We start from the raw sequence: 22,790 nt of genomic DNA on the forward strand, positions 1-22,790 counted from the left end.
CTACAACCTACGTGTGGTTGCACGAATCAACCTTTCATTTTCGGGGTACGGCGGCATGAACCGAACAAACCTAGCTTGCTTCCTTCCAGTGTTGCAGTGAATATGAACATTCTCATCCTGTTTTGGAAAGTCAACTCGAGGCAGGTCCATTTACTAGCATCCTTAGAAAACTGGGAAGTCGTGGCTGTGGGTTAATACGCTGAACTCATCTGTCGTAATTGCACTGTAAGTGCCCCAGTTTATTCTAAATGAGGCGAATTGAGTAGGAAAAAAACCCCCACTTGCTCTGATGTTGATCCGGAACATTGGAACAATTCACTTTTCATTAACAATGATTTCAAAAGGTGCGAGAAGCCATGCCAGTGTTTCTAATCTAAACTTAACATAACTCTCAGAATCTTTTGAAATCAGCTCTACCCCCCGTCTCTCTCTCTCTCTGGCAGAAGGTTCCCATGTTTATGCATTTGCTGAGATCGCTGGCGGGATTATGAGAGAGGGGTTTAATTTTTTTCTTTTCTTTTTTTTCATGCAATCTCTTGCCTTCAGAACCCGTTAATGCCCATTCAACATCCACATCAAGGTACTGCTTTGATGTGTGTTCTGGCAACAGAGCTTCGCCCCCCACCCCCCCTTCTTTTTGTTCCTCACGGTTACTGTACAATCAAATAATTAAACGGATTGTAAACAAATGATTTTACCTGGCAATTAAATATGCTAATGGTAACGGCAGGATGAAAGGACTGATTTAAGCACTTGCTGTGAATCTACAAAGGCTCCGAGCACAATGGCCCCACGGCTCCCGAAAGAACGTGTGTGGGAGCGAGGGAGAGACGGCGTCACGGACGCTCGCGCACGTCCCTGTTTGTAACGGCCAACAGTTCGCTAAATGCCAATTACGGCTAGACATGGCTAGGAGAGAAGAGAGAGCGAGGGAGAGAGAGAAGAAATGAGATAAAGGGAGAGACGTGTGTGTGTGTGTGTGTGTGTGTGTGTGTGTTTGTGAGAGCGAGAGAGCGCGCAACTGCTAACAAACTTACCGGAGAAATCAAAAGAAAATCAATACTTCTTGTGGTGTAGGCTAGACATGGATTAAATATATTTAATCATTATGCTACGAGTCTACAACAAAAGAGACTCACATGTGGTGCTTTCGTTTGTTTCAGAGATGAATTAAGAACACAAGATTTTTTTTATTTGAAAAATATATAACTTTAATAATAAAGGCTACATCTTTTTATAATTACAATAATTATAGATCAAAGTAAAATCTTTAACTGAAAACTCTTTTTATAATGTATAATTTACAGATTTGATCACATAAAATGAAGTAAACAATGAAAAACAATAAAGTAAATGATATTAAAAGCTTAGAAAGTGTTTTTAAACATAAAGCCCTTCTGAAAACCAAGGGAATAATACACCCTGAAACAGGGTAACACATGGTATGGTCCATGTAGGCACAGGTGCTGCACTGATATCAATTAAACTTTAGTGCTCCCCCCTACGGTTCATAATGGATCATTCCAATATACAACATACAGAAGACTGCTTTAACCAGAGAGTATGAATCAGACCCATTGAAATGAAATGCATGCATCTCCCGAGCACCGCTAAAGAAAGCAATTTCTCGAACCGACTAATGCTATAAGCATTTTGGCTGTTGGGCTGGCAAAGCTTACAGTCCTGATCTCTTAGTTAGTGGACCATTCTCCTGTCGGTGCAGTGTCTGGTCAACAAACAAAGGCACGACGCGGAAGAAGAAGAGCTTTGTGCGCGCCAGGGCCAACGGCGGCCGGGGAAGGACTGACGGCGGAGCGAAAATGTAGACCCCTGCCAGCTGCAGGTTCTTCGTCAGAAACGATAGTGGTGGACGCAAAACGCCAAGAGACGTTACAAAGCAGTTACCGCACGGAAGCCTTCCATGACGTCAGTGCAGGAGAACATTCGACCGGAGTTCGGCGCGAGCTTCCGGAAGCTCGGCTTCTAGGGGGTCCACTCGCCCACGATCTGACTGTGAGGGCTGTGTGCGTGTTGCATTGATGACAAAAGGAACTGAAGCAATATATTGAAGCAGCTTGTCCGTTCTGTGGACTTCAGGGTTGGGAAAAGTGGGATAGTATAATTCAATAAATACTTAATAAAAAAAATAGATAACTATATACACACACACACTTAGGCCTGTATGTATATACACACACATATAAATGTTTTAATGTAGACTGAAGGTCAGTATGCAAAGTAGATGTTATGATATAGGCTCCATTACGCAGTCAGTCCTCAGTCCTCAACCATGGAGCCTTGCTGCATTGTAGTGAAGTCATCTGCATGTTCAGTGATTTTTTTTTTTTTTAATGTCCTCAAATACTCAAAAACTACATTACCCAGAAGGCTGTAATTATCAGGTTTCTAAGGCTGATTGGTTAAATAAAAAAGGTCTTTCGCTCCTCGTTTCTTCATTGGTTACTAGTGTTCCTTCAATAGCTTCAACACAACCTGGGCAGTCTTTTTAAAATATATTAACTCTAGGTAGCTTAAAAAAAACAGGAGTGTATCTGCCAGGTCTCTGACGGACAGTCAGACTCATATTAGAGGGTCTCAGTCTTTCATGGGAGCAGAGCGTCGGATAAACGGACGTCTGTGGTTTGTTTGTACTCCCTCCGCGCTTGATTGGCCGGTTGGATCGTGTCATCAGTCCATGCGCTCCACCTTACCCAGGATCTTGCCCTCATACATAGGCAACACAGAGCCGTCATCCCAGATCTCCTCGAACACGGCACCGCACTCGAACTCGTCGCTGGCCTTCTTAAAGTAGTACCTGCAACACAGCAAACAGATCCCTCGTTAACACTCAGTGTCGCATCAAAAAGGAGCCTGTTACTAAACATGCACATGAATATGCCCATACACACACACACACACACACACACACACACACACACTAAAACAGGTTAAAAATGAATGTGGCTTAATGTTGTCTGTTGACTATTTTGCAAGTTAAGAGACAATAAAAGAGCGAACTTTGTCTAGATGAGTGCTGAACTGAAGCTAAGATAAACAGGCTAAGCTGTAATGAATGAAGTGGCGAAATACTCGGCCCCTTCAAAAATGACATGTTAATGAACAACTCCTCTTTAATGACCTTTTTAAAAATCAGTTTTGAGAGTGTGGGGATCGGAACCATGCCGTTTTCTGATTGGTGGGGACTGAGATGTGATGCGGTCTTGGCTTGTTGACAGTAAACCCGGGGAGATCCTCTGTGACCCCGAGGGTGTGCTAAAAGTGAAAGGTCGCATACCACCCCCATCCCACTGCCCCCAAACAAACACACACACACACACACACACACACAAAGATGGCACAGAGCGTTGGGTTTTGTCCTGTTTTTGTGGCTGAGCTCTTAATGACCTGAAGGAGCATGGGTCAGTGGGGGGGACTTAATGATTGGCTTTGTAATGGAAAACTGCCTCACTCGGCCCATGTGTAGAGTTGCTTTGGAATCCCACAGGCTGCTGGGGTTTATGGGTGAAGGCAGAGTAATTCACATAAACAACACACAAACAACGTATGTGTAATGTTCACTTTTCCCCTCTCAGTTTGAGAGATGCTGTATGGGTATGTGTGTGTACCATCTCTCTCTCTCTCTCTCTCTCTCTCACACACACACACACACACACACACACACCAAGCAGGAATGTTCCACGTTAGCTGAGAGATCGACTAAGGCAAAAGGTACTAATATACCAAGACTGGGTGTGTGTGTGTGTGTGTGTGTGTGTAACCCTGGCACAGTGAAGCATATCCCTCTGATCCTTTACCACACATCTTCATTCTTAGCAAAGAATTTCATCTCGTTCCACCTCAGAGGTAAAAGACCCACCCAGGCAGCAGCAACGGCGAGCAGATGAAGCAGAAGGGGCAGACGCCAGCGAAGATGGACAGACAAAGAGAGAAAGAGAAAAAAAGACAGAAAGAAAGAAGGAACGAGACAGAGGGAGAGACATGTATGTGTGTTAAAGTGTGTGTGTGTGTGTCAGGGAGAGAGAGAGAGAGAGAGAGAGAGAGAGAGAGAATTACTACCCGGCAGCCCGGTTCTGTGTATTCTTTGTTGAATCACTGCCATGGTGGAATGAACCAAGTCCACATGTTTAGAAAGAGCTGGATCTCGATGTATCAGTACAGCCTGATACGCTGGCTGGCTTCCAAGCATCTCTAAATCGCACTGATTGGATGACTTGGTGTATTATACACTATCATTACTCAATAGATTACTTAAAATGGACAGATTAATAATCCTGGTGTGGTCATAGGCAGTTGACGGGGTCCTGGCTGATTTAGATGTTTAGAGGAAAGTGTAGAACTAAAAGATGATTTTATAGCCACTGTCTAGACACGCTGTGAACTGCTGAGAGATCCATATAATTTATAATGTGTGTTCAGACATCCTCATCATCAGGAGCGGCTCGAAGCGGCTCGGGATTGGGAGCGCAGCACGGGAATCGGGGGAATCATGGAAATCGGGGAATCATGAGACCATGGGAACCAGGGGCAGATGTGACCAAGCCCGGTCTGCACGACACAAAGCGCTCGGAGTGGGCGGGGCTTACCTGTAGTTCCCCTTCTTGCGGAGCTGCTCTTTGAAATGGCCGAGCGTGAGGCTGTGGGTTTTCATAAGCCTGCGGTAGGGGATCTCCTCGCCGCAGAAAAAATAGGTGACCACCAGCTCCGAGCCAGAAGGGGCGCCGGCGTTCCCGCCGCTCGGCCTCCGCTGCTCTTTCCACCTGTGAAGAAAGCATTATTATTGATTTGGATTAGATTTGGCTATATTGCAGACACATGTATAACCTAAAAACTGGACCAATAACACGTTAATGCTGCTTTTACAGAAGTCAGATGTCACGACGTCCATGAACAAAGGCTCTGAAGGTCCTATTGGAATTTAAATCTCTCAGACGGTGGTCCTGTTTGTTACCACCAGCCTTCACGCTCATTAATGTTGTTTTTTTTATTCAATTTTGCGGAGAAAACTCTCAGTGCCGTGTCAGCTGCTTGCCGTTTTTTCGTGTCCAGAACACCTTTTCGTGAGTGTCTCGCAAGGTAGGGGCGGTGGGGACCTGTTTCTCGGGTGTCGGAGTGGCCTGGAGATCTCGTGCAGAGCTGCGCCGTGAAAATCTTTTTGATGGATGATGGGGCTTTGTGTCGGCAACTGGTCTTTGCACAAAATCAGACCCCTCGCTAAGAAACCCCAATGGGCTTTTGATTCTGACCCCCCCTCCACAAACACACACACGGTTGATGGTCCAGCTCAACCTGTGCACAGTGGTGCATTGGCAGGCTCCAAGGGCCGGACTGGACCAACATGTGTCATGGGGGTGGCCAAAGGGCAAGCACCCCCAAAAGAGCCGTGAAGCTTTTCATTCACTTCCAGGGCTTTGTTGGTGCAGCTTTAGATGGTGATGGTTCACCCTGAGACAGCTGGCTGGCTAAAGGTCAGCCAATTAAAGCTAGGCAGAGGCTGTGTGTGTGTGTGCGCGCGCGCACGTGTGTGTGTGTGTGTGTGTGTGTGTGTGTGTGTGTTTCCTGGCTGTCAGGTGGCTGTGGCCAAACATCAAACAAAGCTGCAGAACACCAAGATGGGTGACAAAATACTGCAGGGCTTGTTAAAACCAAAAGATGAGATTTATTGCCTCCCACTTGAATCACAAAACCTCTTTGTGTGGCTTTAGACGTGCACCCAGAAAGCACACGTCCCCCAGTAAAGCCCATTACCCAGAACACCCCCGGCACACTGTCGTCAGGCTTCCTCCCAATTATTCGTTCTGAAATAAAGATGAAGGTACAAAAGGAACGTACTCGTCTGTCTGTGGGGCGAGGCTGTTGAGGGTGGAGCTTGTGTTGGGGAACAGAGGTGGATGTCCTCTCTCTCTCTGCAGTCCGGAGGAGGTGGAGTGTCTGTGGAAGAGGTGGAGACATGTGTTAAGAGGAGGATATAGCACACACACACACACACACACACACGCGCACGCACGCACGCACACACACACGCACACGCACACACGCACACACTCATACACACACACTCACACACACACTCATACACACACATACACACACATACACACACATACACACACATACACACACATACACACACATACACACACACACACACACACACACACACACACACATACACACACATACACACACACACACACACACACACACACCAAGGGTAGCAGTAGTCTTCCTGTCATTGTGGTCACTTTACCTGTGCATATACCCATTTTACCCATTTACATTACTACCTTTACGGCATCTAGCTGACACGTTTATCCAAGGCCACATACAATCACGGCCCAACTGGGGGTCGAGGGTTAAGGGGCTTGCTCAGGGGCCCAACAGTGGTGGGGCTCGAGCCGGAGTACCTTAACCACTGAGCTACCAGTGGATCAGACAGCTCTGCCGGACAGTTATACGGCTCTATGGGCCAGCTCTATGGGCCGGCTCCATGGGCCAGCTCTGCAGGATGGCTCTGGGGGACAGCTCCTGCACATACCTTTGCTTAACAGGCCTGGATGCTTCTTCCAGCCGGCGGCAGGCTTCTTCGAGCTGGGTCAGGGTGTTGGGCGGAGGCAACGGGGGCATGGTAGGGTCCTGCACGAAGGGGTGACCCGGGTGGTGGCCGCGCACGGTGGTGCCCATTCCTCCGCTCCCCCACAGGGCTGTCTTGGAGGACACGTCGGTGGGGTAGAGCTTCTTCAGGCCTTGGGAACTGTGGAGTGAGGTCACATGGCAGTCAGTGTTAAAATACGGAAGCGCCATGGATTTTATTGCAAATCTTTGTTCCAACATGGGGACTATGATACACTACACACACACACACACACACACACACATTATATATATGTCCTGATTTTGTAGGTTTAAAATAGCAAAAGCACACATACAAGAGGATAGTTAATAATACTAAAAATAATAATAAATAAATAAATAAATAAAAATCTGAAAATGGTCCAAAAAGCACCTGTTCCCAAACATCTGAATGATCACAGCAGAGCCCCCCCCAAGACCCTGGGCATTATGGTAGCCCCCTCACCCGTGAGGCTTGGGCCTGCTCTGCCTCTCGCTCTCCAGGATCCACTGCCACACGTTCTGGGAGCGGTCCGTACCATCCAAGGGCAGCACGGGGGAGCCGCAGGACTCGCTGCTAGACTGGCAAACGCTTGTTCCATCGCTGGCTTTACAGGGGCGCCTGGACAACGTGCTGGTACGCCTGGATGGGACGAGGGAAGTGGGAATTTTTTCTTTACACAAAAGGTTTACGCAGCTTACGAAGGTTTCGTGTATGATCACTGTGTGATTACACACTGATACAGAGTGTGAGGTGGAGGAGAACAAAATCGACATCGCTACCAATCGCAGACCTTACAAATGTGCATGAAATGAAATCCAGAAAGTTATGAAATCCAGAAAGTACAATTCTCCATTCATTTACAAAAGATGTCTGCTAGCAGGATAATGATGATGATGATGATGCGCGCACACACACACACACAAACACACACACACACACACACACACACACACACAGATTAGTGGTCTTTTTTTCAGCTAAATTCCTACAGTGCAACTTTGTAATTTTTCATTAGGAATTTTTGGATTATTTCAATATGATAACACAAAAATACATTTTAGTCATAAGATCTAGACCAAAAAAAAATAGCTGGCAGCAAATTCCACACAAATTTGATAGCAGACAAGGGAACACGCGGAACCCCCCAGAACTCCAAGGGGACGGAAGCCGTATATGGGGTTGCCGGCACTCACCCTGGCACGAGCTCAGCTGGGATATGGCACCGCTGGAAGGAGTAATCTGACCCCGCCGAGCCCAGACACTGTGCCACTCGGTGGGCTGCCTCCGCCTCGATCTCCTCCTTGCTTTTGGCCGAAGCCCCATGGTGGTGGACGTAGTGGTGGTGGACGTGCTTGGTACAGGGCCGGGGGCTTGCCGCCAGCGTCTTGCTTGGGACGGAGCAGGCCAATCCGGGTACGAGGCTGGAGACCAAGCCCTGGCGATGGTGGAGGTGATGGTGGTGGCGGTCCGGCGAGCGGGCGCGAGGGGAGTAGCCGGGCATGTCGGGGGACTGGCATCCGGGGGTCTTTAGGACCCTGGAAAGGTGCTCATCCAGGATAGCCTGAGGGTCTTCTTCACAGTATCCGGATGGGAGGAGGCTGAGGGAGGGAGGGGGTAGGTGGGAGCCTCCACCTGATAACTCACTCTCATCTCGCTCCTCTTCCTGCAAACACACACACAAACAGGAAGTTGGGTTACCTGAACTCATCACAAGACAGCAGCTATACTGTTGCTCCAGTTCTCCATTACAGGCAACCGTACAAAGCCACTGCTCACTGCCTCGCAGAGTCAGAGGCCCTTTGAGTGACAAAGGCAACAGCAAAGGGAACGTTCCACAAGGATGGCGGGAAAACAAGACCACACTTCTCACTTCACCAGCCATTAGTCTCTTAATGAACATTTGATGACTAGTGATTCCAGTTTACTGGGTGAGTCACATTGGCCTGAGTCTTATCATAATAATAATTATCATGTTTAAATACAGAGCACACACTTTCGTCATTATCGACGTGACCTGTCACTGGAGTCATGGCCCGATTGAGAGTAAGAGGGACCGCAGTCTAATCAAGTGTCAAAGGGGCACACAGTTCAAAGGTGAGAGGTCGCGTAGTTTAAGGAGGTTGAGAACGTTAGGGCTTTAGCACTTAGGGGAGGGGGTGCCCCGAGGTCCTCTCCTCAAAAGAAGGTTTTCACTCATTGATTATTCAGGTCCACGAGATGTGGTTCGGCAGACATGCGTGGAGACGATCAGGCACGGACAGAGCTTTCAGGAAAAGAGAGAGAGAGAGAGAGAGAGAGAGGTGAGGGAGGTAGAGAAACAGAGAGACCGCGTTCGCCTCCTCACCTCCTGTATCTGCTGCAGTCTCTCCTCGAGAGAGCTCAGCGTGTCTCGCTCCCGCTTCAGTTTCTCCAGCCGGGATATCAGCTCCGCCGCAAACGCCGACGGCTCCACCGGCGCCATCTCCCGCGGCAACCGCTGCGTCCTCTACGGGAGGGGCACACGGGGGAGAGAGAGTGAGCAGCGGGCGGGGCAGAGGGGTCATGCTCGGCGTGACAGAGTCTGGTTGGGTTCCGTGATTGGCTGAGTCAGGGGTGACACAGCAGGAAAAAGCACTGTATGGGAACTGAGCCGGAGATCCCAGGATTACAGAGGGAAATCAATACAGCATAATGTGCTTGCAGAAGTGTGTGTGTGTGTGTGTGTGTGTGTGTCCAGCGCTTCCATCCCAAGCCCTTGTTCTAACCCTGAATCCTCAAATGCCCTTCATCTCTCTCTTCTCCTCTTCCTCCTTTAATGCCAATTGCCAACAGTACTGTCAGCCCTGGGCAAAAGCTGGACCAACACACACACAGGCACGCACGCACACACACACACACACACACACACACACACACACACACACACACAGGCACGCACACCACCCATGCCATCAGCATGGAGGCTCTGAAGTCAGCCAGCTTCAAAGAACCCTTGTCAAACATCAAACACACGCAAGGAGAGGGGGGGTGGGGGAATTTAGGGGGGGGGTGGGGGATCGGGCTTTTAAATCTCAGAATAAAAGCCAGATAGACAGAAAAAGAGGAGCAGAGGGACAAAATTAAAAGAAGAAGAGAAAAAAAGGAGGGAGGGGATAGAGGGAGAGGTGGTAGGAGGGGCAAGGATGAAGAGCAGAGGACCAGTGGAGCTGAGGAGCTGAGATCAGAGAGGAGGCGTAATCGACTCCTGCCTTTGGACAGCACACCTCAGTATAGTACCGTGGATGCAGGTCCCTTTTTAAGACGCTCGTGACACAAACTTGTCAAGTTTTCCCAGGTTTCTTTTTCAACCTGCTTTCTTTTTTTCTTCCTTTTTTTTTTTTGCATGGCCCTCATTCTTTGTTGCAAGGATGAACAGATAAGAAGAGGGGATGAAGCGAAGGAGAAGGCGAGAAGAAGAAAAGCTTCCGGCGAGGCGCTAGCCCGCTGTGCAGGAGCATGGTGACGGGGGCCCGGAGCATGGAGAGAAAACAAGCCCAGTCCAAAATCGGGGTGGGCGGGGGGTTGGGGGGTGGGGGTGGGAGGGGTTTTAACAAAAATAGGCAGGAGAGAGAGCCCCCCCCCACACACACACACACACACTCACACACACACTCACACTCACACACACACTCACACACACACTCACACACACACTCACACACACACTCACACACACACTCACACACACACTCACACACACACTCACACACACACTCACACACACTCACCCACTAGCTTTGCCTATATTGCCTGCTTTCTGCCTCTGAAACCTCCAACCTCACCAAACTCAAATCATGAACTGTGACTCTCCAAACCACACATACCCCCTGCCCCACCCCAAAAAAAACTACCACACCAAAATCTCTGAGCTTGTTTAGCTCTACACCCTGCTGAGATCAGAGGCAGGGGAAGAGTGGAAAGAGGCAGAATGTGGGGGGAGGTTTACTGCAACAAAACCAGTGAAGAGTCGGGGGGGGGGGGGGGGGGTTTCTCCACTGGAGGTTGTCACCATAGACGCCACACAAGCTGCCTGCATTGAGCCCTTGATCAAAGGCCTGTCGGCGGGGAGTTTAGCCGGCCGAGAAGCAGCTCCCGTTCTCACTTCCAGATCCTGACCAAGTGACCTCTGCAGCCCCTCCCCCGCCACCATGTCCCATCAAACCCTTAGGAAATACATTCAGAATTCCAGACCGGAATGAGACTCCGGAAAGCAACCGAGATACTAGAATCAGAATGGGACCTTGAAAGCGCACATGAAACCTTGATCTTTGTGCATGGGCTGTGATGCAGGAGAACTGGTAGCTTTTTTTCCCTGACGTGTACCATGATACTTGAGTTGAGGGGGGGGGGGGGGGGGGGTTACAAGAAGTGGAAAGAAATTCCTATGTGAATATTGTCTTTTATTTATTTATTGTCTTTTACATGAGAATGAGTGGACAAATATAATATTCTGTCTGAACATGAGCTCGGGAAAATAAGCAAGTCTCGGAGCGGGCGCGCGAGCATGTGGAGAAGGAAAGTGTCAGGGGAGTGGGTCAGCGCTTACGGGGAAATGAGGGAGCGCAACTTGTCCGTTGATCTTCACGCTCCGGTGCATCTCCCGCTGGAGCTGCTTCCTGGTGACCAGCTTGTATGGAGGAATCCCGTCTCTGTGGGGCGGGAGAAAAAGAACCCCATGTGCACGTTAAAAGCAGAACAAGAGGACTTTAAATACCCAGCACAACTACGTACACCCAGAATAATACCCCCCCCCCCCCCCACAATTGGCTTCAGACTAAACAAAGTGTCAAGTTTCATAATCAAAACAAATTCTCCTAAAGGAGAAAAAGAGAGGATGGTTTGGTTTGGAAACGACTTGCTAACCCATTATATTATACTGTTGAAAAACACTTCTGGGAGCGAAACGTGATTTGATGGGCACATACCACAGCCTTGTCCCCTGACAGCACACACACTCACGCACACACACACACACACACACTCACGCGCACGCACGCACGCACGCGCACGCACGCACGCGCACGCACGCACGCGCGCGCACGCACGCGCACGCACGCACGCGCGCGCACGCGCACACACGCACGCGCACACACGCACGCGCACACACGCACACACACACACACACACACACACACACACACACACACCCTTCCCTCTCCCCCGAGCTATTTCAGTCCCTTCGCCATTAAGGGTATTAGCAACACAACGCACCACTCCTTAATGACTTCAGATGGGACCCCAGAGGCCGCCATTAACTGGCCCCAAGCGCCAAAACCAGCGTCAACATCGGCTCCCTCCCCTGTTCGGGGGGGTTTTGAGAGACGAATCAAAGGCGAGAGAATTCCACTAGCACCATGAACGCCGAACACCGGCGCAAAGGGCATCCCAATCTGCTGGCTGATCCCAAAACCAGGGGCTTGAATTTGAAGTGACTCGGCCTAATAATGACACCGCAGAGCTCTCTTTGACGTCAAGATCTGCTCTGCGCTAGAGACGAGAGGACACTTGGCGTTTTTACCACACGGGCACTGATATGATAAGAGTGACATTAAACATTTAGGAGCCCGTGTCGGCTGCGAACCCCCCCCCCCCCCATCTGACACCCCCTCCACCCCCGCTCGCGATTAAACGCGTTAAACGGTGCGGCTCCTTTCGCCGCAATTGCTTCTCATCCAAGTGCCTTTTGGTCACACATGGGATCGCAGGTTTCCGTCAGATGCTATTTACATCTGAACTTGGAAGAGCACGAGAGCCTGCTCTATCCCAAATCCAGCTTTCTCCATGCACCCATACCCCAACCCTCCCCCACACCTCCTCCCCTTTGAAATCTCACACTCGCGCGCATATGCGCTCCCTGCCATCTTCATTTGGCAACAGCCTCTCACGACTGCTCAGATCTCAGGAACATCAAAAGGTTGGTCTGTAAGATAAGGTAATGTTTGAAGTTGGCATCAGCACATTCCCCAGAGTCCAAGTAAATCCATAAATAAGATATAAGCTGGAAAAAAGAGGGGAAAAACAGAAAAGAAGGGGTAAAAAAAAAAAAACCCTCACTGAAAAGCTTCCCTCCATCCTATATCTCCAACCGAGATTCAAATTTGGGTTGTTTCTCTTCACCCGCGCAAAAATCATCTTGTCTTCTGAACGGCAAACCAGCAAAACGTATTTCATCAGGCATTTGGCGAAAGGGCACAGAAAGATTCCTAGAGTCCAGCCATTACTGGGACGCGTGGGCGGAGTCTTGTTAAAAATACCCTTTTATCACCAAGGATCAGTTACTTGAATGAAAATAGACTCTGTGATCCTCTGCATCTATAAATGCAGAAAAATGTTCTTCAAAGTGGCAGTTATCGACCAAGGATGGACACTATTTACGCTGCAACATGTTTTGAGTGTTTTTTAATATTGCTATTTTAATATTGACCATGATTAGCAAGTCATATAACAGCTCTATTACTCAAAATAGAGTAAGTCAAATGTTCTATTATGTAGTCAAATGTTCTATTATGATTAAAATAATGAGATCTGCAAACACTAACCCTAGTTCAGTTACGACCTTATGAATGTTGTGTGATTCAGGGTAGTTCTGTGGGTATTTGAAGAATCCTGTGATCCAGAGAACTTTAATCTTTAACCACACCAAGAGTTCACCAGGTAGTATTCCATATAACGCAAGTCATGCTACAATCGCTAAATGCAGCAATATCATTTCGATATGCCATTTTGCTCACGTCTACCCTCCTGCGTCACATTGTACTACCTGGTCACCATCCACATTAGCATGTCTGGAGCAGTTCAATTGAAATCAAATTTCTCACGCTTACATGGCTAATAACGAGTGAAAGCCGGTAGCCCCCAATTAGCATTATGCAAATTACCTCATGCTAATTAGTGGCTACCAGCTTTCAGTTCCCATTAGCCATGTTAGCATACTGGAACTGCTCCTCTACAGCATGTGAACAAACAAACAGACAGATTAGTGCTACAGATGCCCTCTTCCTCCCAAAGTTTTTTCCCCCATTGTTTTTCTGAGGTGAAACAGGCTTCTCTTTTTCACTCTTTCTTCAGCGGGGAGCCGTGCCGCCTGACCCCCCCAGTTCGGCCCCACCAACAATTCCGTCGTGCAACTGATTTTCAAAGCAGTCTGAATCCCTCCTTTCAGTCCTTCACCTTCCCAAAGCCCTGTGTACTGAACAATGGGCACAGAGCTCCATTTAGCTAAGCCTTCCATCTTCCACACGTTTCATTCATCCCTCCCTCCTCCCCCTCTGCACCTCCCCGCTAGCACGAAGTTTCCTTTCAAAGGGGGGGGGGTGTGGGTGGGGGAGTGGTTTCATGATGAGGGCGTGTGATGTTAATCCGGGTATTGGGAACCCCAGGTGAGCCGTCTGTGAGTCCAGGAATGAAGAGCACTCGTCTACCCCCCCCCCCCCACACACACACACACACACCCCCCTGACTAAACGCGGTCTGACACTTGATCTCATCACGCTAGGGCTGCTGGGAAGTAACCGCGGCAACGCAGAATGGGGTAAGCCTTGCTTTCAAGCCATGCCAAACCCCAACCCCCACTGCTCTCGCTGAGATGGGCTTAAGACCAAACCGCTAATTTCTCTGTGCAGATTTGTGAAAGGGAAACAGAGAGATAATGATGAGAAAAACAAAATGGTTGGGGTGGGAACAAAAGAAAAGTAATGAAATGAAGTTGTGAAGGGGAAAAAATGCAGCCCTGGACTTATAGGAATAAAGTTTGGGAAACCATCTCACACCGTTCAGCAGTTCTTGCACTGCACACACACACACACACACACACACACACACACACACACACACACTTGCATGCACGCACACTAGTGCGTATAGTTGCCTGGCTGTCTGTTAATATTCCAAGGCTTCCAACCACTTAACTAAGGAGAGGTGATACAGAATACAACAAAATAAAACAGTTTAGTAATCTGTCACTAACTGGAGGACACTCCAGATGGATGCCACCCTGCCAAAGGCCACAACTTTTAACCCCGAGGAGAAACACTCACACGCTGCTGCTGTCGGTCATGGACATGGAGTCATCCGTGGTGGCGTCGCTGGACACCTCGCTGTCGTTGGCGCTGCTGGCCGGCGCAAAGACGTGGCCCGAGTTCACGAAGTAGGGGCTGGCGGGTCCGCCGCGCCTCCGTGCCCTGAAAACACAACAGTAGTCGGGGTGGCGTGGTGAGAGTGGGCCGTGCCGTGCCGCACACGCACACTGGACACTAGACCCGGCTCTGGCGTTAGTTGATCGGCTTAGCCGCGCTCCGCTAGCTGCTCGTAGAGAAGGCTGCCGTGCAAAGGTTACATGGTGGAATTTGTCGAAGGGGTTTAATGCTACACACGGTCTGTCACAGTGGATTGGCAAACTTGTGAACCCTCGGGTGAACTTCCCAGTGGGCGCTGATGGGAAATGACGACTTTCTGAAGCGGCGCCATGTTCTCCCGTTACCAGTAAGCTGCTGGCAGGGCCGCGCGCACGTGGTTCCTCATGAGAGCTTTTCTCAGCCCAGTTTATGAGTGGCGTAGACTCTGTGTGTCAACAACCAACAACCACTTCCTCTCTTTCAGCTGTGTACAACCCCCACCTCCCCTGTTAAAGAGCTCTCTACACTTTTCGATTCCAAAGCTTCGCTCGCCCACTCGCCCCCGCCACCCCGGTCCCTTTTCTTCTGACTCCTCCCTCATTCTCTCTCTCTCTCTCTCTCTCTGCTTGTCTTTCTCCTCTCTCCTGCTGTGCTGCATTCCTGCCTCCCTGGCAGAAAGAGGGGAGGGAAAGGGAGTAGAGGGGAGAAGGGGGAGCAAAAGAGAGAGAGAGAGAGAGAGAGAGAGAGAGAGACAGAGGGACGCAGCATGACCGAAGCCTCTGGGCCTGATCTTAGCCCTGACCTCCTGCTCCTCCCTACATGCACTCAGCTGGACACAACCCCTCTCTTTGCCTCTCCTCTCTTTCATCGTCTCCTCCCCTTCCCTCTCTCTCTCTCTCTCTCTCTTCCCCAATCCCTTGTCTGAGGGATAAAAGGCAGAAGTAGAAACAGCCCAGAAGTGTGTGGAGACCCAGCGTTCCAGGGAGAAGGAGCTGCACCGTGGGCCATGGACTCTGCCAAGCCTCTTGAGGAGCTGGTCTGAGGGGGAGTGGGCTGCCTGAGACTGGGGCTGAAATTAGTTCCACATGTGGCAGATAAAAACTCCGTCACAGACAGAGTTGGCGCAGACCGTGGGGAAAGGAGAGGTGCCCCCCCCCCTCCTGTGTGATATGTGCACTGAAAACACCAGCAGGAAGAAGCAGAGATGCCCTCATGTCAGCCACACGCCTATACTCCACATAACAACAGCAGGCTAACAGTCTCCACTGACACACACACTCACATACGCACCCTTCTACAGAGACAAACACTCAGCCACACAGTCCATTTTGTCCAGGTCTATACACTGGCAGCCACACACACACACACACACACACACACACACACACACAGTCTGAAACCATTTGGTCACGTTTCCTGCTTAAGCTAGAGCAGTTTTCATCCATCCACTTTTAAAATTCCAAAAAAGCAAACTTCAGACGCTCTGTTAGCTTAGGCAGAGAGGACGAGTCTGTTTACTTGTAGTGATCTGTTTTAAGACACAACAAAGAACGAGGGGGGTGGGGGTGGGGGGCTTCAAGTGTGTTGCGCTGTAATTGTTTCCAGATGTCTGATGCTTTATTGTATGGAAGCACTAAGACCAGTTCGGTCAGTGCTATTAAAACTGGTCTTTGATCGAAAACCATGCGGAAAACCCAAAACTTTCTACACAGCATTCAGTCTCGATCTCACGCGTCTGCGAGGCAGTGCAGGGAAGCGTCTGGTGAGCGGAACACAAAGGCTTCCTTGAAATGCCTTATCTTTCATCTTGAACTAAAACTTGAATATCTTCCTTCTGCGCTTTAAAGTGCAAGTGTGTGCAGGAGAACATGTCTCTGAGAGAGAGAGAGAGAGAGAGAGAGAGAGAGAGAGAGAGAGAGAGAGACGTAGTGGATGGGAGGGTGAGCGAGAGAGAGTGCCACACATGAGAGCACACACACACACACAAACACGCACAGACAAACACATGCACTCCAAACACTTCGACGGCATAACTAATGACTGCAGAGTGACACTGTGTAACCACAGTCCACATTAGCACGCACACATGGATGGAACACAAGGATCCATGGCGTGTGTGTTGGATCTGGGACCACTATCACACAGTAGCATTTCAAAGCACAGAGAGGATGTAGAACGGACCACCAGAGGGCTGTCTCCAAGACTACTGAAACTCCAGCCTGACAGTGAACGGCAATGGTGTCCATGCTGACTTACGGAAAAGGGCGAGGGGGTGGGAAGCATGCGCATGAGAAGGTTTTTACTTGATCACATACTTCACCCACGAGCTAAACCGCCGCACGTATTTAACACGATCACCTCTCGTAATGTGTAATTAGGAGCCAGGCAGGTTTTGAGGGTTTACCTGCATCCTTGCTCCAGGATATCCGTGGTCCGCAGAGACATCGTAGCCCGCAGGGTACTGGCGGATAATCCGACCACGGTTGCCAGTGCTTTCGTTTTGAAGTCGCTGCAAGTCCATTCTTTGTCCTCTATTAGCGGGGGCAGGTAGCCGCACATCAACCTGAGATTCCCCAGACCGCCGTGCTGCTCGTACGCGGAGCTCTCGCAGCCCGAGCGCACGTAGTCGAGGTAAATGTCCGACGCCAGGAACAGCTGGTAGGCGTTCTCCTCCATGCTGGTCTGGATCTCCGTTTGGGCCTGGTCGAACATGGACGAGTCGATCTGCTGCTTCTTCACACTGTCCCGTATGTAGGATTTAGTGGCCGGTTTCATCTGCTGCGCGACGACGCTGTCGTTCTCGATGTACCGCTTGTAAATTGCTCTGGCAACTCTTTGCGTTTTCGGGTCCTTCAGGTCCATCTGCCGAAACCCGTTGCACGCGAACCAGAAGTCCAGAGTGTCCTCGCATTTCTCGCGCTCCAAGAAGGTCCTGAACAGGTGGGCGCCGTCCTGGTCGCCGAGGAGAAAATGCAGTGATTTAGTCCACCGCGCGAGCGGGGAATCCGGCGAGGCGCTGCCCTCCGGTTCCCCGAGTCCATCCTCGTTTCGTCGCGGAGTGCAGCCGGGAGGGGCAACGGCGACCGCCTTAGCCCCGTGCAAAGGCCTGATCCTCACGGACTTGGACGAACTGCGGCATGATCCTTCGCCCTCTTCCCCCGGGACCGGAGGACGAGGTGCGTCTTCTCGGAAGCTGGCGCCGACGGTCTCGGTGAGCACGCGGCTCATGACTCCGGCGCTGCCGTTCGCGTGCGTGCAGCTTTAGCTCGCCCGACGCTGCGCCTCCGATCCCTCCTCACGCGCTAGAAGCAGCGGGGGTGCCGCGGAGCCGCTCGCCTCTCTGCAACACAAAGTATCGATCTAATAAAAAAAAGTGGACTCGATATACTTCAAAGTCTGAGTTACAAAACCAAGCTTCATTGCAACTTAAAAATAAAAACAAAAATTCAAACACTGCGAGAAACTTCGCGTAAAAAAACAAAAATGACGCACTACTGTGTTCGGCGACTCGCGGTAAAGCGCCGATACGGAAAAGCAGAGGATCGTATCACACCCGTTAGACATGTTTCAGAGATCATGACAAAACATCGACCACATAAACATTTCCAAACACACCGGTGACACGAACTGTTCCGGATCGAGGGCGATGACACTTTTTAGCCTCAAATTCATCATCGGTTTGTCCGCGCGGACCGTAATCGGTGTGAAAGGTGGCGACGGCACGGAGTCTCCGCTGCGTTACAGTCGCCCGCGCTTCAAAGGCTTAAGGAAAAGCCTCGAGGGAAGGCAGGCGTTTCAGTGCACAATGACCGCAATCAATGTGCATGCTTTGATCCCCGCCAGCGTTGGGGCTCCGGTTTAGACGACCGTACCGAAATCAACATCAGCTCACGCTTTCAGGGACTTTTCCCAAACTTTACACCTCATCGAAACATTTACGCGCACTCCAGACGCGCATAAACGAGGCGGCCGGGCGCAGGAACTGTTGTAGGATAACGAAGCGACGAACATACAAACAAACAACCCGCACAAGTCGTCGACGCCCACAAACAGACCATGCCTTAAAAGTGTATTCATCAGTCAGTTACACGCATCGGCTATGAAATGTCATTCCAAACCAAACACAGCTCGCATTCATACCATATTTCAGGACTCCGCTGCGCTGGAAAAGAGATTCAAGGTCGGAATGATAGCCTGCTTACGTCCCGTGGAGGGCTTTAGGCTGAAATCTAAGCGATGTGATAATCCAGCAAAAAAAACCCACTCCCGGTTGAAATAAGCAGTAATCCGTCAAACATTTATGAGCTCGGCTAAAATGTGGCAGTTGCGTGTGCAATAGGTCCTCGATGGGAGAGAGAGAGAGGGAGAGAGGGACGATGTGGCTTAGTTCTGTCCCATTCAGCAACTGGACTGACCCAAAGCACGCAGCGGATCCTCCTCTCAGTCTTAGGAGGGGTGTGGAGATATCAAGGGGGTCGTGCCAAACCACGACTACGCACGGCCGCCCCCCGCTTCCGAGTTACTTTCAACATCAAAACGGGATTATCAATTATATCAAACCCGCTCCTGTTCCAGCACTACCTATCGACAAACATGTTTTAATCACTGTACTCGGCGCAGCCTATTTCTAACCTTCAAAGCTTTGCAGATCGGAGCGTCCTAGATAGGCGTTTTTGCTATAGCGGCACAATACTGCCTAATTCAGCATTTACGCGGCTGGTTTCCACCATGCAATAGAAGAGTGGTGTTGAGCAATCCGCGATAGCCTCCTCGTGGCTCGTGCGTTTTATTCTCAAGTTAACCTGCAGCGCGGAGACAAAAGTATCCAGACGCGAGCCACATTCCTGCACCTCTCCAGGTGCTGGAGTGTTAGGAACCCCTCCAGGCCATTTCAAAACGAGCCGGCTTGACTGCGCGACTGAAAACTTCAAAGTGAGTTAGCGCCGGCTTGGTCCCGGAAGAAAGGTAGAAAAGACTAATCTATAATTTGACATTTTCTTGGCGAATGCAGGGCTTTAAAAAACACAACACCGGTGCGTGACTACCTAGTCGTGCTTACACCCGGACTGTTAAAGCGCCCGTTAGTCTGCGGCACTCAGCGAGCGGACGGTGGGGTTTTTGCGAGTTTTTACGAGGTTGCAAGGACCTTCTCAAAGGCTGGCAATCCAGAGCCAACTTTGAGGATCCAGAGCGCCAGAGGAAATTGATCTGCTGCCCGACGGCACTATCCCTGCAACTCCACTGTTAGTGCGCTGACCTAAAACACGCAGACTTTTCGTCTTCCGTGGATTTTCTGTTTAACCCGTGCGCTGCCACATCGCCAGAAACGTCTGGCGTGTGATCTGAGTTTCCCCTCATGTGACAACAAGATTATTTCAAACTGTCCCGTGAAATGAGTCCCACGCACGTGTTATAAAGGTTAAAAAAAAGTAATTTTGTGGCTATTGCGCCTTCTCACCACGGTTATAGGCTAATGCGGATGACTTTGCCAATGTCATAGCAGTGAGGGAGAGAGAGAGAGAGAGAGAGAGAGAGAGAGAGAGAGAGAGAGAGAGAGAGAGAGAAAGAGAGAGACTGATCCTACCCCTCGCTACTTCAAAGCATATATTGTTCCTTTGATGTTCAACACAAACTCTGAAGACGAAGATATATTTAAATACTTGAGTTCAAACGTAGAAACCGGTGATACCACGTCCGTGTTCTTAAAACGATTAGGAATGATACAGAAGTTCATACTTTAAGCGGAATTACGCGTGCGTGTGATCATGCGTCCCATTATGTATGCATTCTTTTTTTGTAGTTTTGGATACATAGAGGAGATATTAGTCTCAGAAATCTCAAATCCGGCACCGACAGAAACTCAGTTTTGCTTACAAGCCTACATTCTAAACTTTACTCCTCCTACAACTGTAAGGCACCCCACCAATTCCAAAATATTTTCATTTTCAAATTGTTTGGAAATGTGCGTTAAAACGTGTCTTTTTTTTTTACTGGCATTTCTTGAATTATTCTCGAATTAGCGATGACCAGTACCACTGTAGCAGGTAAGATGTTACACAAAATCTTTGTTAACACTGACTACAGCATTCGTACCTTGAATAGTAGGCTTTAGAACAACCGCGCGCGAGCGAGCGCAGACGCACGCACGCACGCACGCATCTTTCACAGCCAAGTCAACGAGAGCGGTCGCTATGAATAAAATGATTTTCTAACACAGGAGACACCTGTTGGCCATTTCATGGCCGCGCGATTATCTCGCGCGGAGTGGAGGACGGGGCAGACAAGCTGCAGCGCGCGTCTTCCCTCCCCCTCCTTGCTGTTTTCTTTTTTGATGTCGACCCCCTCTGACCCCTTTGTAGTGGCCTCAGCCATTTTCACAGGGGGACCCCAAATGTTTGAAAAGCCCAAGACAGGATGAGAGAGTGTCAGTGAGGCGCTACCAATGCCAGTAATAAAACGGGGTTACCCAGAGGCTAAATTTGAGTCTCGTGTAATAGAACAAATAAAACACACCTGATCTCATTACACCAGACAAAGAGAGAAAGTTCTCCAAATTTTCACCCGGCATGCTTTTAGCCCAAGTGTGCAGTGCCGGGGTGGTCATACTTCACTCTTATGACTTTGCCTTTCGGAGTTTCAACATGTCTTAACCGATGTTTATTTTAGAAGTGGGCCACAGTTTGGCCAAATACTCTGCACTTCATGTTATCACATTGGCTCCAAGGACATGTGGTCTCAAAAATCTTGCTCCACCCTTTGAACACTCTCAGGGCGAGTAAGCATATATGTGATTTAAAAAAAATTGGCATCGCTTTCCTTTAATAACAAGTTATCGGGACAAGTGTGGCACTCAAGTGAAAATGGCAGAAGGGTGAGCTTGACAGAAAAGCTGATTTATGAGATGTTGGTCTTGTTGCATCAGGTTACTTCGTGTATTGTTTCAAAAAATGTGTTTTCTTTGGTGTCTGGTAAGCTCTTTCATGTAAATGCAGCAATCGTGATGTAGGCACATCACAAACGAAGACAGCAATGGCCAACACAATTATCTAATTATCTTTTTTTTTTACGTTTCTTTTAAGATTGAAAGCCATTTCACCTCTGGTTCAGTGTAAAAAATGTGAAGAATGTTTCTTGAGATATCAGTTGTCAGTTCTTTTTGGGTGTTGTCCACGGCACGGGCGTTCTCCTGCTGCCGTTCCTTTCACTGGGAAACGCGACATCGCCACCGGTGATTAATCCCTGGTCCATGATGCTCGGAGAACTCTGTCTGTTTCTGGAAGCGAGGAGGATCGTTTGTGTGCTAAGCGCATCTTCGAGAAGTATGAGGATAAATGCATCCTGAATTTCCCAGAAACGTAAGCATGACTTGGGCAGAAGTGCAGAGAGAACACACGCGCCGTTGGAGAGTTCAAAGGCAAGAGAAATTGAAGCTAAGGCAGGAGCTAATAAAGTTAAGTAGGCTGACATTGGGGGACGGCCTAGCACCCTTTGAACAGGGCCCTGTGATCAGTCGCCTCCTTCAATTAGTGTATTGTCCACTTGTACTTTCAGCCTGGGGGTTAAACTGCTAGCGTGGTGCTTTGAAGTGTTTATCCCTTCATCTGCGGTCGGACGGAAGAAAATTCGCAACACAACAACGCAAAGCAACCCACACTAAAGATCACCGGGCCAGAGAAGAGTCAGGCCGCAGAGGACAAAGCAAGAAAGGGAAAAAAGAGAGAGAGAAAATTGAGCCAAGAATGAGAAAGGCATATTCTACTGCTGAAGTCTTATTTATGCATCTAGAGAAAATCTGGTTACAGAAGAACAGATGTGTTTTTAGGGGAGCCATTTTGTTTGTGTGCTTAGTGTTTTGTTAAAAGTGTCCTGATATTGTGCAGTTCAGTTTAGTAGTTCATCTTAAACCTCATTCGTAAACCCTACTCAGAAGAAATTAAACCAAGGCAATAAATACACAGAGAGACTGAGAGAGAGAGAGAGAGACAGAGAGAGAGAGAGAGAGAGAGAGAGAGAGAGAGAGAGAG

At 49.2% G+C, this 22,790-nt stretch overlaps 1 protein-coding gene across 13 annotated transcripts in view; it reads right to left on the reverse strand.

The window, feature by feature from the left end:
* Nucleotides 1-2,207: 2,207 nt before the first annotated feature.
* LOC113583264 (axin-2) overlaps nt 2,208-22,790 on the reverse strand; it is a 61,287-nt gene continuing 40,704 nt past the window's right edge. For 11 of the 13 annotated variants that reach the window (XM_081710579.1, XM_081710582.1, XM_081710580.1 and 8 more), the window contains 10 exons: nt 17,171-18,106; nt 14,689-14,832; nt 11,199-11,301; nt 8,979-9,119; nt 7,828-8,297; nt 7,097-7,273; nt 6,557-6,772; nt 5,851-5,949; nt 4,605-4,778; nt 2,208-2,815 (listed from right to left, as the gene is read on the reverse strand). In XM_081710579.1, coding sequence (XP_081566705.1) covers nt 2,689-2,815; nt 4,605-4,778; nt 5,851-5,949; nt 6,557-6,772; nt 7,097-7,273; nt 7,828-8,297; nt 8,979-9,119; nt 11,199-11,301; nt 14,689-14,832; nt 17,171-17,994 — 2,475 coding nt within the window. In that variant the 5' untranslated portion in view covers nt 17,995-18,106 and the 3' untranslated portion in view covers nt 2,208-2,688. Of the gene's footprint in view, nt 2,816-4,604; nt 4,779-5,850; nt 5,950-6,556; nt 6,773-7,096; nt 7,274-7,827; nt 8,298-8,978; nt 9,120-11,198; nt 11,302-14,688; nt 14,833-17,170; nt 18,107-18,381; nt 18,781-18,906; nt 19,181-22,790 lie in introns of those variants that run through there. The other 2 variants (XM_027019507.3, XM_027019509.3) reach the window with 2 other exon arrangements.

The sequence above is a fragment of the Electrophorus electricus genome, chromosome 3 (assembly GCF_041902795.1).
Source record: "Electrophorus electricus isolate QZ-2024a chromosome 3, ASM4190279v1, whole genome shotgun sequence".
In the NCBI taxonomy this organism is placed as follows: domain Eukaryota; kingdom Metazoa; phylum Chordata; class Actinopteri; order Gymnotiformes; family Gymnotidae; genus Electrophorus; species Electrophorus electricus.